Source organism: Pteropus alecto, unplaced genomic scaffold, assembly GCF_000325575.1.
Source record: "Pteropus alecto unplaced genomic scaffold, ASM32557v1 scaffold276, whole genome shotgun sequence".
NCBI classification, from domain to species: domain Eukaryota; kingdom Metazoa; phylum Chordata; class Mammalia; order Chiroptera; family Pteropodidae; genus Pteropus; species Pteropus alecto.
The window spans coordinates 6,684,595-6,698,547 of NW_006438074.1; the positions used below are offsets into that span (position 1 = coordinate 6,684,595).

At 35.0% G+C, this 13,953-nt stretch overlaps 1 protein-coding gene across 2 annotated transcripts in view; it reads left to right on the forward strand.

Annotated features, from left to right (window-relative positions):
• SLC39A9 (solute carrier family 39 member 9) overlaps positions 1-13,953 on the forward strand; it is a 36,583-nt gene that overhangs the window by 3,386 nt on the left and 19,244 nt on the right. For both annotated transcript variants that reach the window (XM_006915159.3, XM_025049087.1), the window contains exon 2: positions 13,651-13,759. In XM_006915159.3, the coding sequence (XP_006915221.1) occupies positions 13,651-13,759 (109 nt within the window). The remainder of the gene's footprint in view (positions 1-13,650; positions 13,760-13,953) is intronic.

The following is a 13,953-nucleotide window of genomic DNA, read 5'->3' on the forward strand; positions in this document are numbered from 1 at the left end:
CAGGAATAAAAGATCAGTAAAGCTGTTAATTATGGTACGATTCGTATTTAGAAATGAGTTAAAATCAAATAGTCCGAAATTGCCGTAGCAGTGGTACATGTACATACCTGTCGTATCTGACCATCAGGAGGTTTATGTGACATTGATTTCTCTGTCATTTTGTCAAACATTCCTTGCCCCCATAGCAGCTTTCCCTGATGTTTTTGTAGCTTCTTCATTGCCTTTTGATCTGGTGACTGTACCTTCATACCTAAATGATTTCTAGAACAAAGAAAAAATCTGATTCTTAAGTACATTTATAAGTAACTGTGATAATCAAGATGCGCTCCTCTTCAGCATGTGGGAAGGAGAAAAACTAAATTTAAATTTGTAAAGGAGACCAAAGCTTGCTTTACACAGATGAGGTCCTGTCTGGTAAAGGAGTTGTTAATGAGCAGTTTTCTTTGGCTCTAAATGAAAACCTTGCTTACGTAGATCGAGAGCCCACAATTTAACATTACCTAGTGTAAACCCAGCTTAGCAAGTGCTCAGATCGATGAATGAATTTAAGATATAAATGATGGCCAAAGTGGGATTTTATATAGATTATCTGAGGATTATTTACTTGAACATGTCTTCTTTTTGTAACAGAGCTAGTAACAGAGAGCAAGCTGTTTGCACCAGAGCTCTGGAGCAAATGACCAGTTTTTGTTTTTTAATTTCCATTTCATTGCAGACCAAAATATTTGTAAAAATGAAATACTAAGAAAATTAAGTGGAAAAAAAAAACATAAAATACAAGCCCAATTGTAGCTTTATTAGATTTAAGAGACATACAATTATTCCTATAATTGTAAAAATCATATTGCTATAAAATTGGTTGAAGCCATTCAGTTTCGTACTTTTCTTGTTGCAGACCAGTTTGGATTATAATACCACATATTTCATGTGTTAAAATAGTATGCAGATGAAAGGAGTATGCAGATTAAAGTAGTGCTACTCTTACTCCATTAAAAAATGTAAGATGATTAATAATGCACTGATTTCAAAAGGAACTGTCAGATATAGATGGTGTAGTTCAAAATCAGTCACTACTTGAGCAAGTTTTATAATATTCAACTCTTTTCTGTTAAATGACCTTATAGGATTGTTGTGAAGATGTAATGAAGTAATGCAAACAGAGGGCCCAACGCTGTATCTAGAACATAATAAATACTTTAGAAAACATTAAGGATTAGTTTATGTACTGATCATGAAAACTTTTTAAGGTTTTCATTTTTATAACTTTGTTCTAAATTATAAATTTAAAACCTTTTATTTTGGAACGGACTTCTAATAATGGATAAGTCCATGGAAACTTCTCAGCTATTTGTTTAGAATTCTTAAGGTCTTGTTGGGGGGAGCGGAGTGTTGGCATTCCTATTCACCATGGATGTTCCGTTCGGAGAAGCCAGCTCTTTTCCTCTAGTTTCCTTGCCTTACAGTACTTTTCTTAGTATTTAACTTGCTTTTTCTTATAATACTTATTCTCAGTTTAAGCTTTGTTTTGTTTTTCATGTGTTAAAGTTAGTTTTGTGTCTAATTATATTAACTGACTCATTCATAATAAATACCTTTGGGGCTTTGAGTTTCTACCAAATCAAAGATTTGTCTAAAGAACACATCTGTTCAGTATACTTTTTCTCTGACAGTTCTTTTTAAAATAGATTTGACACAGTTGCATTTTTAAGAACTTTTGCATTGTCTGGTGTATTAACCTTTTATTCTCTTATGGTAATATAATAGATTTTACTCCTGTTTGGAATTTTATTTCTAAATTCTGACATTTTAAACTTTGCATTCTCCATAATTTACCCATATCTAGAAAGCAATCAGTAACTGTCTGTCCTCACATTGTTGTCTTATAAGGTTATTGCCTCATAAGTAACTTTGCTTGATAAAACTAAGTTTTGATTAAATAAAATCTCAATACAATATGATTCAATATTATTTTCCTGAAAAACTTTCTTTTCTCTAGGAAATTATATGAATAAACATCATGTAAACTTATGTGCACAATAATATTCATAATAGTTATTGCTTATTTCAATCCTGTGTACCAGGCACTGATGTGCATTATCTGATTTAAACCCTCATGATGAGACTGTGAGATGGATATTGTTAAATCTCACTTTACACATGAGCACACTCAGGCTTGGAGAGGTCACAAACACTTGGTAGAGGTGGGATTTGAAACTCAGTTTGATTATCAGTTCAAAGCACCTGATCATTAGATGATGTATGTTTTTTTTCAATGAGCACTGTGTAAAGAAGGAATGAAATGGATCTAAATTGGCACCTTTAGCTCCCCAAAGTAGGAATATCCTTAATATCACTAACATTTTACCTTCTACATCTCAAGCCCGTGCTTAGTCAGTGCAGCAGAAGTGAAACTACAGAGGTAAACAATCTCCAAATATTGTTGAAACCTATAAGAACTGAATATGTCTTACATGCCCTTTAAATGAACACTTTCCTAATTGGAAGCTAAAGCAGTTCCTGTTTTGAACTATCCAAGATTAATTTCACACTTTACGTGTCCATAGTTTAGTCCGTTCTAAATTATGCTTTTCAAGAATTGACATACTTTTTGAGGGAAGAAGGCTTGAAATGGATTCAGGACAGTCTTAACCTTTCCTCTAATTTAGATGTGAGACTTTGTTGAATGATAATAAGGTTGAAGACCCTATGTAGCCAATTTTGGAATTCTAGATAACAAGTAGTAATGCTGAGTGTAAGTGTAGGTATTTCTTAAAACCTATGATGGAATTCTAGAAATCTTAGTCCTCCTTGAATACTAAAATTCAATGTCTAATTTTATTGAAATAAGATAGAAATAAGTATCAGTTGTTCTGGAAATTCTTCTGCCCCGATTACATGGAGTTTTAAGTGACAGGGTCTTGGGGTTAACTACTAGACAATTATATCAAATTATTGCAAATCCTTTGTTTATCTGGGGGTCAATTTTCTGTTAACCAAAAAATTTTACCATAGTTTCTGCATCTTGTATGTTCCTTTCGATAATTCTTTGTTCGACAAAGGCAAATTGGGGAAAGAAAGGTGCTAAAAGCAAAAATCAAACAGTGAAATGGGTTTTACGGAGAAACAGTTTAGCATAATGCTTAAGAATAAAAGATTCTGGAGCTAGACTACATAAGTTCAGGTCGTGGCTGTGCCATTTGCTGACTGCGTGAGCCTCGGGAAATTATTTGAATTTTCTGTGTTTCTGTTGTAAAGTGGGGATAACAGAACTACCTGCCTCATAGGACTGAATTAATATTTGTAAAGTGATTATAGCAGAACATGCTTGGCATTGTAAGTACTTAATAAATATTAGTTATTATAATAGGGATGAAAGAGAAGAATATTGATAGCACCTCTCGTGTAAAACTTGTCCATCCAGAAACCTCATTAATCTAAAGGGCCAGAAAAGTCTCAGATTAGCTAAACAGACAGCCTGAAGAGCAAGTGTTTTACTTGCTCTCTACTGTCCTTGACACTTACTCGCTCCTCTGTATCTTTTTATGTAGTTTTAGTAGGCTAGTATGCCAGTCATCAATTATTGCTTCTCAGCTCCACATTCACTCTCCATTGACTACTCTGCAAAGATAGATCTGGGCCCTTTTAATATTTTTCCTTTGCCAACTGGCACAGTGTTGAGCTTTGTCAATAGAGGCTACTGGAGAGAACTTGTGAGAGGTTTTCTTTTTTTTGGTTCTGGCATGCTTGCTAAGCAGGCTCCTAGACAACTTCTCTGGCTCTAATTCTTGTAGCATGGGCAGCTTCCCTAGTACAGGCTCCTGCAGCAAATGTGGCTTCTCCAGCTTCCAGCTAGGCTTCTCCAGTGCAGAGCTCCTGCACCCCAAGTGACTTTTCAAGCCCCAAACTCCGATTGAATTTACAGTTCTCTGGCACCCAGCTGTCAGTAGTTCCCCCTAGCACCGCCCTTGGGTGGTTTTTATGAGTCTTTCCAGTAAGAAGACACTTTCCCATGAACAGCTTTCCCCAACACCCTAGAGCGCAGATTCCCAGCAAGTTCCACCACAAGCACTTTTCTGTCTGTGATATTGTGATTTATAATAAATACATATTTGGTCTTCATCCCTGGTTCTGGCATGGAGCATCTAAAACCCTTGGAATTTCTTAAATGAGCAAAGGCAGAAAGGTGTCTTTTGTTATGTTAACGAAGTGACATTTAGAAAGCCCTTAGGTAGCCTAAGGATAGGGGGCTTCAAGTTTTATATCAAGGTTTGCTTGGGTTGCCAAGCAAACCAATCAGGTGATTGGAGGGTTGAAACTTTCGTCCCATGGGGGATGGGAGACAGGCTGAAGGTTGACTCAATCGCCAATGGCCAATGATTTAATCAATTTGCCTATGTAATGAAGCCTCCATAAAAACCCCAAAAGTATAGTGTTCTGAGAACTTTCAGATTGATGAACACATGGAGAGCCTGGGAGAACATACCTGGAGAGGACATGGAAGCTCCATTCCCTTTCCCAGTACCTTGCCCTATGCATCTCTTCCATCTGGCTGTTCCTGAGTTATATCTTTTTATAATAAACTGGTCATCTAGTAAATAAAATGTTTCTCTGAGTTGTGAGCCATTCTAGCAGATTAATCGAGTCCAAGGAGAGAGGGTTGTTGGAACCTCCAATGGGTAGCCAGTTGGTTAGAAGCACAGGTGACAGACAACCTGGATTTTGATTGGCATCTAAAGTGGAGGGTCTTGGGTAGTCTTATAAGATTGAGCTCTTACCCTGTGGGATCTGACACTGTCTCTAGGTTTATAGTGTTAGAATTGAGTTGAAGCATAGGACAACCAGCTGGTGTCCCAGCATTACTTAGTGTGGAGAAACACACCCCTAGCATACACATTGGAATTGGTCCTAGAACCTTATACTGCTGTTCATTGAACCCTGGCCATGCCCTCCCCAGCAGGGTTTGTATCTCAGCCCTGGTGAGCATTCTTACCTGGATCCTAGGGTAGTCACTGCTCCTTTTATTTGCTACTCTTATATTCCTTAGAGTTCTCTCTTACTAGCTAATTTCTCAATACTCCAGCCCTGTTATACTTATTCTTTATATTAAACTTTCCCTGTCCAAATTACTTTATTCCCTGTTCAAATTACTTTACTATTTCTCTTTCTTGAATGGCCCCTGACTAATACAGCTAGGTAATGAGTCATAAAATCAAATAACTACTGAGGCTGAACAATGAGTCAGGCCTGGAGTAAGATAAAACAGTTCAAGTTTTATATCAAGATATGTGGCAGCTGACCATCAGTGTCAGTGCCTGGTAGTCTTTAGGGCATATGAGAACTGTGGTCAACTGAAGAACATGTGCCATTTGATGACACCAGCCCTGGTGATGTCAAATCTTCCTGCTTTTCAGAAGTTAAAAATACAGATTCTTGTATGAAATCTTATGAATTTTACGTTTGGCTACTAATTCAAATATTATTATATCGCCGTGTGGGTCAAACAACTCATGTTTGTGACTTGCCAGTCTAGAACCTCTGGGCTGGACTATCTGGTTTCTAAGTACTTTGAAAACTAGAAAAGAGAAGACTAGAAGTGGTAGGGGAACAAGCAGAGGAGATATATCACAACATGACAACAAGGGGGAGACTGAAAAACATTTCAAATTATTACAAAACCTCAAAGTGCAGTTATTTAGAGCCACTTAATAACGGGGAAAATCTCTTCACGTTGGGGGCATTGTGCTCTCTGACTTGACCACAGTACAATATTTAATAATAATAGCTACACTGTCAACTTGTGTGTCAAGTTCTCTGTTGCTTTTAACAATAACTTTGAAAGGGAAGAATTCTTGTCCTGTTTATAGATGAGGAAATTGAGCCTGAAAGTTTACTAAGTTCAAAGCCATTATTTATATAGCCTCTAATTAAATGAGTATTTTTTTTAAAGCCTGACTATATAGTACATACTCTTTGTGGAAAATTTAGAAAATATGATAATGTATAAAAGAATAAAATCATCTCTTATCTCACTGTCCAGTGAGAATCATGAGTATCATTTTTGTTTTTCTATTCTTTTTTTCCTATTTGTTTGCATTTTTAATATGGTTGGTTATGTGGTATATATATAATTTTACATTTTACATTTTACTTGGTAATATAAGCATTTTCCTTTATTGTTATTAGAAACATGTTCTAAACATTTTTTAAATGCTTTCATTACATTTGGTTATTTTATGTATAGAAATTCTTATTATGTATTTGTTTTCAAGTTTTTGCCACAGTAGTGTTGAATGAATATTTTTGTGTCTGATGTTATGCCCATATTTCATATTATTTCCACAGGGGTAGAATGACAGGATCAGAGGGCATAAATGTTCTTAAGAAGGTTCTCAGTCTATATTACCAGTTTTTTTAATGCTTTTTTCCAAAAAAATGCAAATGACACTATTCTCACAAACACTGAGTACTATCGTTAACTTTTAAAACTTTGCTAATTTGATAGAGAAAATGTATTTTCATTATTTTAATTTTCTCCATTCAGTTGAACTTCTTATATATTAATAATATTTATTGGTAATGTTTCCCCAGGTTTTTTTCCCAATAGGTTTTTGTTTTTATAGTCACATCGAACAATCTTATGGAGTTTCCATTTTTGTTTAGTTCTTTTATAGTTAGAAAGGACTCCTGTACAAAAAGAAAAACAGATTAGTCTTGTTTTCTAAGATTGGAGGAGGTGACATTAGTAAAGTATTGCTTGTTATTACCTCTGTCAAATGAATTAGGAAAGGGGAAGCCTGTATGCCACTGGCAAAATGGCAGATAGCATCGTTCACTTGAACTGTTATCCAATTATCTGGGTTTTGCTTTCTTCTTGTGAAAGAGGAGCCTAGAAACTTTCTCTCCGGGATACTGATGATGTTAAAGATAAGCGATAATGACAATTTGTGCTAAGTGTCCTGATATCTCACTCCTGCATGATAGTGGTAGTAGTTGTCATTGTTGCATCTCCTTACAAGAGGACACAACTTGCTCAGGGTCTCACAGCAGCTGCTGTGAGGCAGGGCGCTTTTTGGCATCTTGTCTCAATTATAACGATTTAAAGAACAGAGTTCACAGTTGAGTTTCTTTCATTAGGTTTGTATGAATACGGAGAAAGCCTTTGTTGCTTGAACAGGAGTTACTCTGTACCCTATATTTCATCTCTTCAGTGCCTAGAGCTTTGAAGGGATTAGTTTTATAAGAAGAGATGCATCTTTAATTTTTTTTTAAGAAACTGTAGTTGATGACTTCAGTACTAAAATGAGCCTGGTACAATGCGGGTTACTATTTTCAGTATTTAAAGTTTTAAAAATTGTTGGCTTATATTTAGTTGAACCACACAATTTATTCTATGAGCAAGAAAAGAAAAACCATTTAACTACTTTGGTCTAAACCAGGAAAATTAAATTGACTTTAACACTTTGCACTGATAGTTAATGGCATTGAGTACAAGCTGTTGTTCTAATTAATATGTCTGGTCAATCCTTTGGCTCAGTCAGGGTACAGCTGTGAAACTGTAAAATGAGATAACATAAAACCAATAGCATTCCACAGTTCATGTCTCTCTTGGGCAAATATTTCACTTCTCTGGCAGAAATAATCCCTTTGGGAACTCACTTTTCATCTTGAACTACACTTGGAATTTGTAGTTCTTCCTTCAAATATACCCTTTTAATGATTTACCATAAGCAAAAGAGAGAACCTGTCAGCATTTTAACTTTGACATATACATAAGAGATCGAACTCCAAGTTATTAAGTTGTGTCAAAGAATACAGCTATACAGGTAACATGGAGCCACCTCTCTAAGGTTTAAAATAAATTGGGTTGCATCTCACATCATTTAGATGGTTAAGAAATTTTTAAAAAATAAAAATTAAAGCAACAGCCCATGACAATGATGCTTATTTTTTTGACTAATTTTTTTTGTCAAAAGTGTTGTCTCTGTAGGTTACCGTGAGGTTAGTAGACATTTTCCAAGCTGATCAAAGCTATATAGGATAAAAATCTTTTATGTTGCTTTGCCGAAGTTTGAAATGGTGACTGAACAAGGTTTTGAGCTCCTTGGGGAAAAAATAGATATCATTTAAGATATTTGCATTAATGAGACAAATGACAGTATTGCCTCACATTTACTATAATGAAATCCTATTAATTCTAAATCAATTAACTACTGAAAATTCTTGATATAATTACACTTATAAAGAATATGTTATGCTTATTTCCCAGCACAAGTATTCTAAAGAGGTTCCACTACATTCATACACATGTTGTTGATATTGGGGCCTGTGAAGTGGTGGGTACCAAGTCCCTAGTTCCTTGCATAGTGCTGGGCATTTATTTATTCTTTCAGTATATATTTAGGGTGAATCTTTTCTGTGCCAGCTACTGTCCTATAAACTGCAGGTTCAGCAATAAATGAAAAACATAAATCTGCCTACACAGAAGGGGTTACAGGGACATACAAATACAGTGTTCAGTGGATGTTTAACTTCATTTGGTAAATAAAAGTGCTTTACTTAATTTTGAAATGAACTGAAAACATAATTAATTTATGAAAACATAATAAGTAATTTTAGCTCACCTTGTCTTTCCTCCAAGGAAATATTACAAAGCTAGATCAGCCACTCAGGTTTACCTTTATAATATCTTCCTACAATTCTCAAATTCTTTGTTTCTGAAATTTTTTATGGTATTCTAACACAGAGCGCATGCTTACACTGTAGATCAGAGTTTTCCACGCTTTTGGGTTTTACAGGCCAGTAATATTTTTGAAATTAGGGAGAATTGATAGAGGATTGCTTGCTTTTAGTTTTGCCATTTAAGGATACTAACAAATACTATTGTAACCATCATTTTTTAAAAAGAAAGGATTTTTTAAGACCAAAAGTGGGCAAGACATAATCTCGGACTAAAGGATAGTCCCAACCTTAAAGAAATAAAACCTTATGTAAAGCACATTACATAGTCCTTATTTCTCTTATTTTGCCATGAACCTTTAGAAACTATCACTAGAGAACAGCTATAACTAATTATAATTTTGGTTTTCCTCTTGATATTTCTAGGGATTCTGCTAAGCCGCACTATTTACAGAGTTTGTATGATTGAATATATCTTTTTTCAGAGGTCACTTTTATATGATGCAATGTATGTGTTGTGCCATGTGATGGACATTGTTGTGGGATATACAGGGCAGCAGAGTGCAATGTCAAATCTAATCATGCCTCTGCCACTAAGTAGCCTAGCTGTGTGATCATGGGTACATCATTTCTCATCTTTGGTCTTTTGAGTCTCCATCTATATATTGAGAAAGGATCATTTCTTACCTTTTCTTCCACTTCTTAAATTTGGATTCTATGTTGATAACTGGTTGCTAATATCCCTTTTTTAAAAGTATGTGTCTAAAGATTAATAAAAATTTTTACTGTCTAAAAATTTGGACCAAGCTCCTATTCATATTCTTTCAGCTGAGAGTATTTTATTGTTCACATATGATTAACAAAGAGTGTAATTTCATGACTATGTGCTTTAAAGACTTACTTCAATTTTTTTGTAATGACATTAGCTGCCCGTAGAGATTCAACTATTTTCTAGCTTGCTAGGGCCTTTGGGAAATTCTTATAAAATCTGTTGTAATAGATAATATTCAGCAATTTGGTCCATGTAAATACTGAATGAAATTATAGATTTAAAAAGTTGGAGTGCCTTTTAGTACTTTGCTCTGACCCTGGTTTCAAGGAGCTGCTATGAAGAAGCTTTGTTAAAATTGAATAGTTCTAAAATGAATCTTTCAGAGGTTCTAGCTGAGAAAATTTCTACCCAGATAATTTTTAAAATAAATGTCATTTTGTAGAGTAAAAGGTATAGATCTTAAGACAGTTTGATGAATTTTGACAAAGGTATAGAGATGTAACTCACATCCCAATCAAGATGTAGAAGATTTCTATCATCCCAATAAAATAACGTGGTGCCTCTTTTCAAGTAATCTCCTCTGCCACTGCATTCTCCCACTCACCCCTCCTGCCACTGTTCTGATTTCTGTTGATGTAGATTAGTTTGGCCAGCCTTTAAACTTCATATAAATGGATTCACACAGTCTGTACTCTTTTTGTGTAAGGTTTCTTTCATTCAAACGTGGATAATGTTTTTGAAAGTCATTCATGTTTCTGTACGTCTTAGTAACATTTCTTTTTGTTACTGAGTAGTATTCCATTGTATCAGTACACCACACTTTGTTTATCCACTCTCCTATTGATGGACATGTGATCCAGATTGTGACTATTATTAATAAAGCAAGTTTTTTTGTGGACATATATTTTCATTTCTCATGGTAAACAGCCAAAAGTGGAATTGCTGGTTTAACTTTATAAGAGACTGTCAGTTTTCCAAAGTAGTACCATTTTATGCTCCCACCAGCAATGCATGAGAGTTCCAGTTGCTCTGTATCCTTGTCATCATTTAGTGTTGTCAGTCTTTTTAATTTTAGCCATTCTGGTGTGTATGAAGAGGTATCTCATTGTAGTTTACATTTGCATTTTCCTGATGACTAAATGATGTTGAGCACCTTTTCATGGGCTTATTGGCCATTCAGAAATCTTTTGTGAAGTATCTGTTCTACATTTTACCCATTTAAAAATTTTTGTCTCTTACTAAGTCGTACACGTTTTTTATATTTCAAATACAAGCCCTTTGACAGTGTCTTAGGTTCAGTTTCCCAGAAAACAGAGAAGATTTGCATGCAGGAAGTTTATTGGGGAGCGCTCTTGGGAAGAACAAGTATGAATGAATGAGAAGGATTAAGCAGTTGGAGGTGAACTAATTCAGTTGCAGTAGAGGCCTCAGCTCACTACACAGCAGGCTCTGAAGCTGGATGACCTTTCAGAGATATCCTATTGAGGCAAGGGCACAGGGCTTTGTACCTCCCTCCACACAACCCAGTGGACTAGTCAGTGGATGTGGATTGTTCTGAGAGAGGAGATATAACGTTAGGTTAGTTCCTTCCCTTTGGCCCAAGGTCAGTTCTTCAGAGGGATTTAGCTGTGAGCCCTCAGTGGGCTACACTACCAGCAGCTGGGGAAAGAGATGTCTCTGACCTGAAGGGGGCTGAATTGTTATCACAGATAAATGTATTGTGGATGTTTTCTTCCTGGATGTAGCTTGTCTGTTCATTTTCTTAATGGATCAGCAAGCAATTTAAATTCAGTTGTTCAATTTTTTCTCTTATGGTTTGTGTTTTTGTGTCCTTGCTAAGAAATTTTGCCAACTCAAGATTGCAAAGATATTTTACATTTTCTAGAAGCTTTTGAGTTTTAGGTTTTATCTTTAGGTGTGTAATCCATCAAGTTAATTTTTGCATATGGTATGAGCTACCACCCAAGTAATTTTTGAGGGCCATCAGCTCCTTCTCTTTTAAATACATCCTCACTTCTCATCTTCCCTTAATTTGCAAAGCAGGGGCATCTTCCATATCCATTTCCTAGAGTAGGGCATAGTCAAAATGCGGATGGGACAATTTTCTAGCAATTTGCCCATAGTTTGAATTGTGGAGTTCTGAAACCAAATCTTTAAAATGAAATCGTATCCTCAGTCCAGTTCCATTTTACCATTATTTTTGTCCTTACTTAGGTGTAAAACTTTACATTCATGAATTTTTTTAAAAAAAAGGTGACATTTATGACTTGATTAGAGAAAATGATGAAAAGATTAAGTCATTATCCTATCACCTACACAGAACAGAGCTGTTTCTCCATCTTGTGTTCGCCATGCTCTCACAATCTGTCTCAGATGAATGCTGTGATTAGCAGCACTTTGGTGAGTTTAATAACTTAGAAAAGACAAAGACTCTTAGAATAGCTCAGTATTAATTATTAAAATAGTAACACCAGCTGTTTGGTGTCATTTTTCTGAAATGCTTCAATCACTTTCTCCTGTTTCCTCATATATACTCACAAGATATAGAAATAGTCTTATTTTATAGAAAAGTTGAGGTACTGAGTTGTTAACCAGTTTGGACATGGAGTCAGTTCTATCTCTCAAGCCAGTGCCCCAACCACTGGGTGTATTCAGAATACTCTTGGTTTGTAAGTAGCTAATAATGCTCATCTTGAATGTATGAAGGGCTAACCTGGCCTGTGTGCTCAGATTGTGGGAATTTCCCATTTGCTGTATGGCAAGTATTAGTTGGTGCTGATATTACAGCTGTAGTTCCCTTGTTTTCAGTAGAGACACAATAAGCTATAGATCTCTTCCTTCTTCCCAAACCAGGAGGGGGTAATATTTCCACCAGGCTTTTGGCTAAGAAACCATTTTCCCATAGAGACTGTGTGTGTGTGTTTATGCATGTGTATATATTTCCCCAGCCTCATAGGTACAAGTTCATTAGTATATCAGAGGTAATACAGCCACTATTATTTTTGCTAATCTCATGACAGAAACTAAAACATAAAAATGAAGTATATGATATACCATTAAATTACTGAAACTTTTTTATAAGCAGTGTACATAATTACCCCTTGTAGTTTTTAAGATTTTTTTTTTTTTTCATACTGTTAAGAGTCTTAGAAGCCATATAGGGTACACCACTGCTTCAAGAAATTTTGAAATGTAATCCTTTATATCTTGTATGTCAGGAGACAGTCCCTCAGATAAATCTGGGTAAAAAGAAAAAAAATATAATTAAGTTGGATTAAAACTGTAGATCATTTATGGCATTGATTACGAGAATGGTTTTACAGATGTAACTCAATACTCAAGTTGTATACATTAAATATCTGCAGCTTTTTGTATGTCAGTCATACCTCAGTAAAGCTGTTTAAAAAAAACCCATGGAACATTTTAGTATTGAACTAAACACATTTTTTTAATTGTATGAATAATATATGTTCATTTTAGATAAATTTTGATGCTTTATAAATTACATTTATAAATTATATATTATACATTATGTTTATAAATTATAAAGTAAGAAATTTGTTAATGTTTAAATTATACCTGTATTTATATGTATATTTTTTATTAAAGTATGATTATCAAAAAACAAAAACCATGTTGTCTGCCACCAACTTTTTCCTCATAGCAGTATATTATGACTTTCTATATCGTAATTTTTAATAGCTGAGTATTGTGGTACTGTGATGAAGTATCATAGTTTATTCAGTCAGTCTTTCTTGGACATTTAGTTTATTTTCGGGTTCGCACTCTTAATAAGTGCAGAGGTCATTTTTGCATAGTTCTTTCTTTCTTAGAGTGAATTTCTAGAAGTGAAATTGTTGGATCAAAGGATTTACATTTTTGAGACTTTAAATTTCCAAATTGTAGTCCAGATAGGTTGCAGCAATTCACATTCTTTCTGGTGTTAAACAAGTATGCTTATTTCTCCCTATCATGGATAAGTTTTCCCACATCATTGCCAATCTGGTAAATATAAAAATGGCGTCTGCTTGTTTTAATTTGCATTACTTATTCATGAAGCTCACCCTTTTTCATATTTACTGGCCATTATAGATATTGGTCTCACAAATGAGTGGCTCACAGTCTGCATTACAGATAACTTCTGAAACTTTCTCCCATTCATTCATCAATCTTTTAAACATTTTCTTATGTTTTCTTTCCAGGAGCGACTAAAGCTGGTGACTGTTTTGGGTGCTGGCCTTCTCTGTGGAACTGCATTGGCAGTCATCGTGCCTGAAGGAGTACATGCACTTTATGAAGATATTCTTGAGGGTGAGAAAGAGAAGGGCCTTCTTTGAGTTATGTTATTGACATAGAAAGTTGAAAAGTTAAGCTTAATGGTATTTTTTATAACAGTTCATTTTGTGATTTGAATGCCCCAATTCATGAATACCGCTTAAGATTTATTTGCAATAGTACATAGATTCCAATCTTTTAAAGTATGACAGTCCTTTTTTTATGCCCAG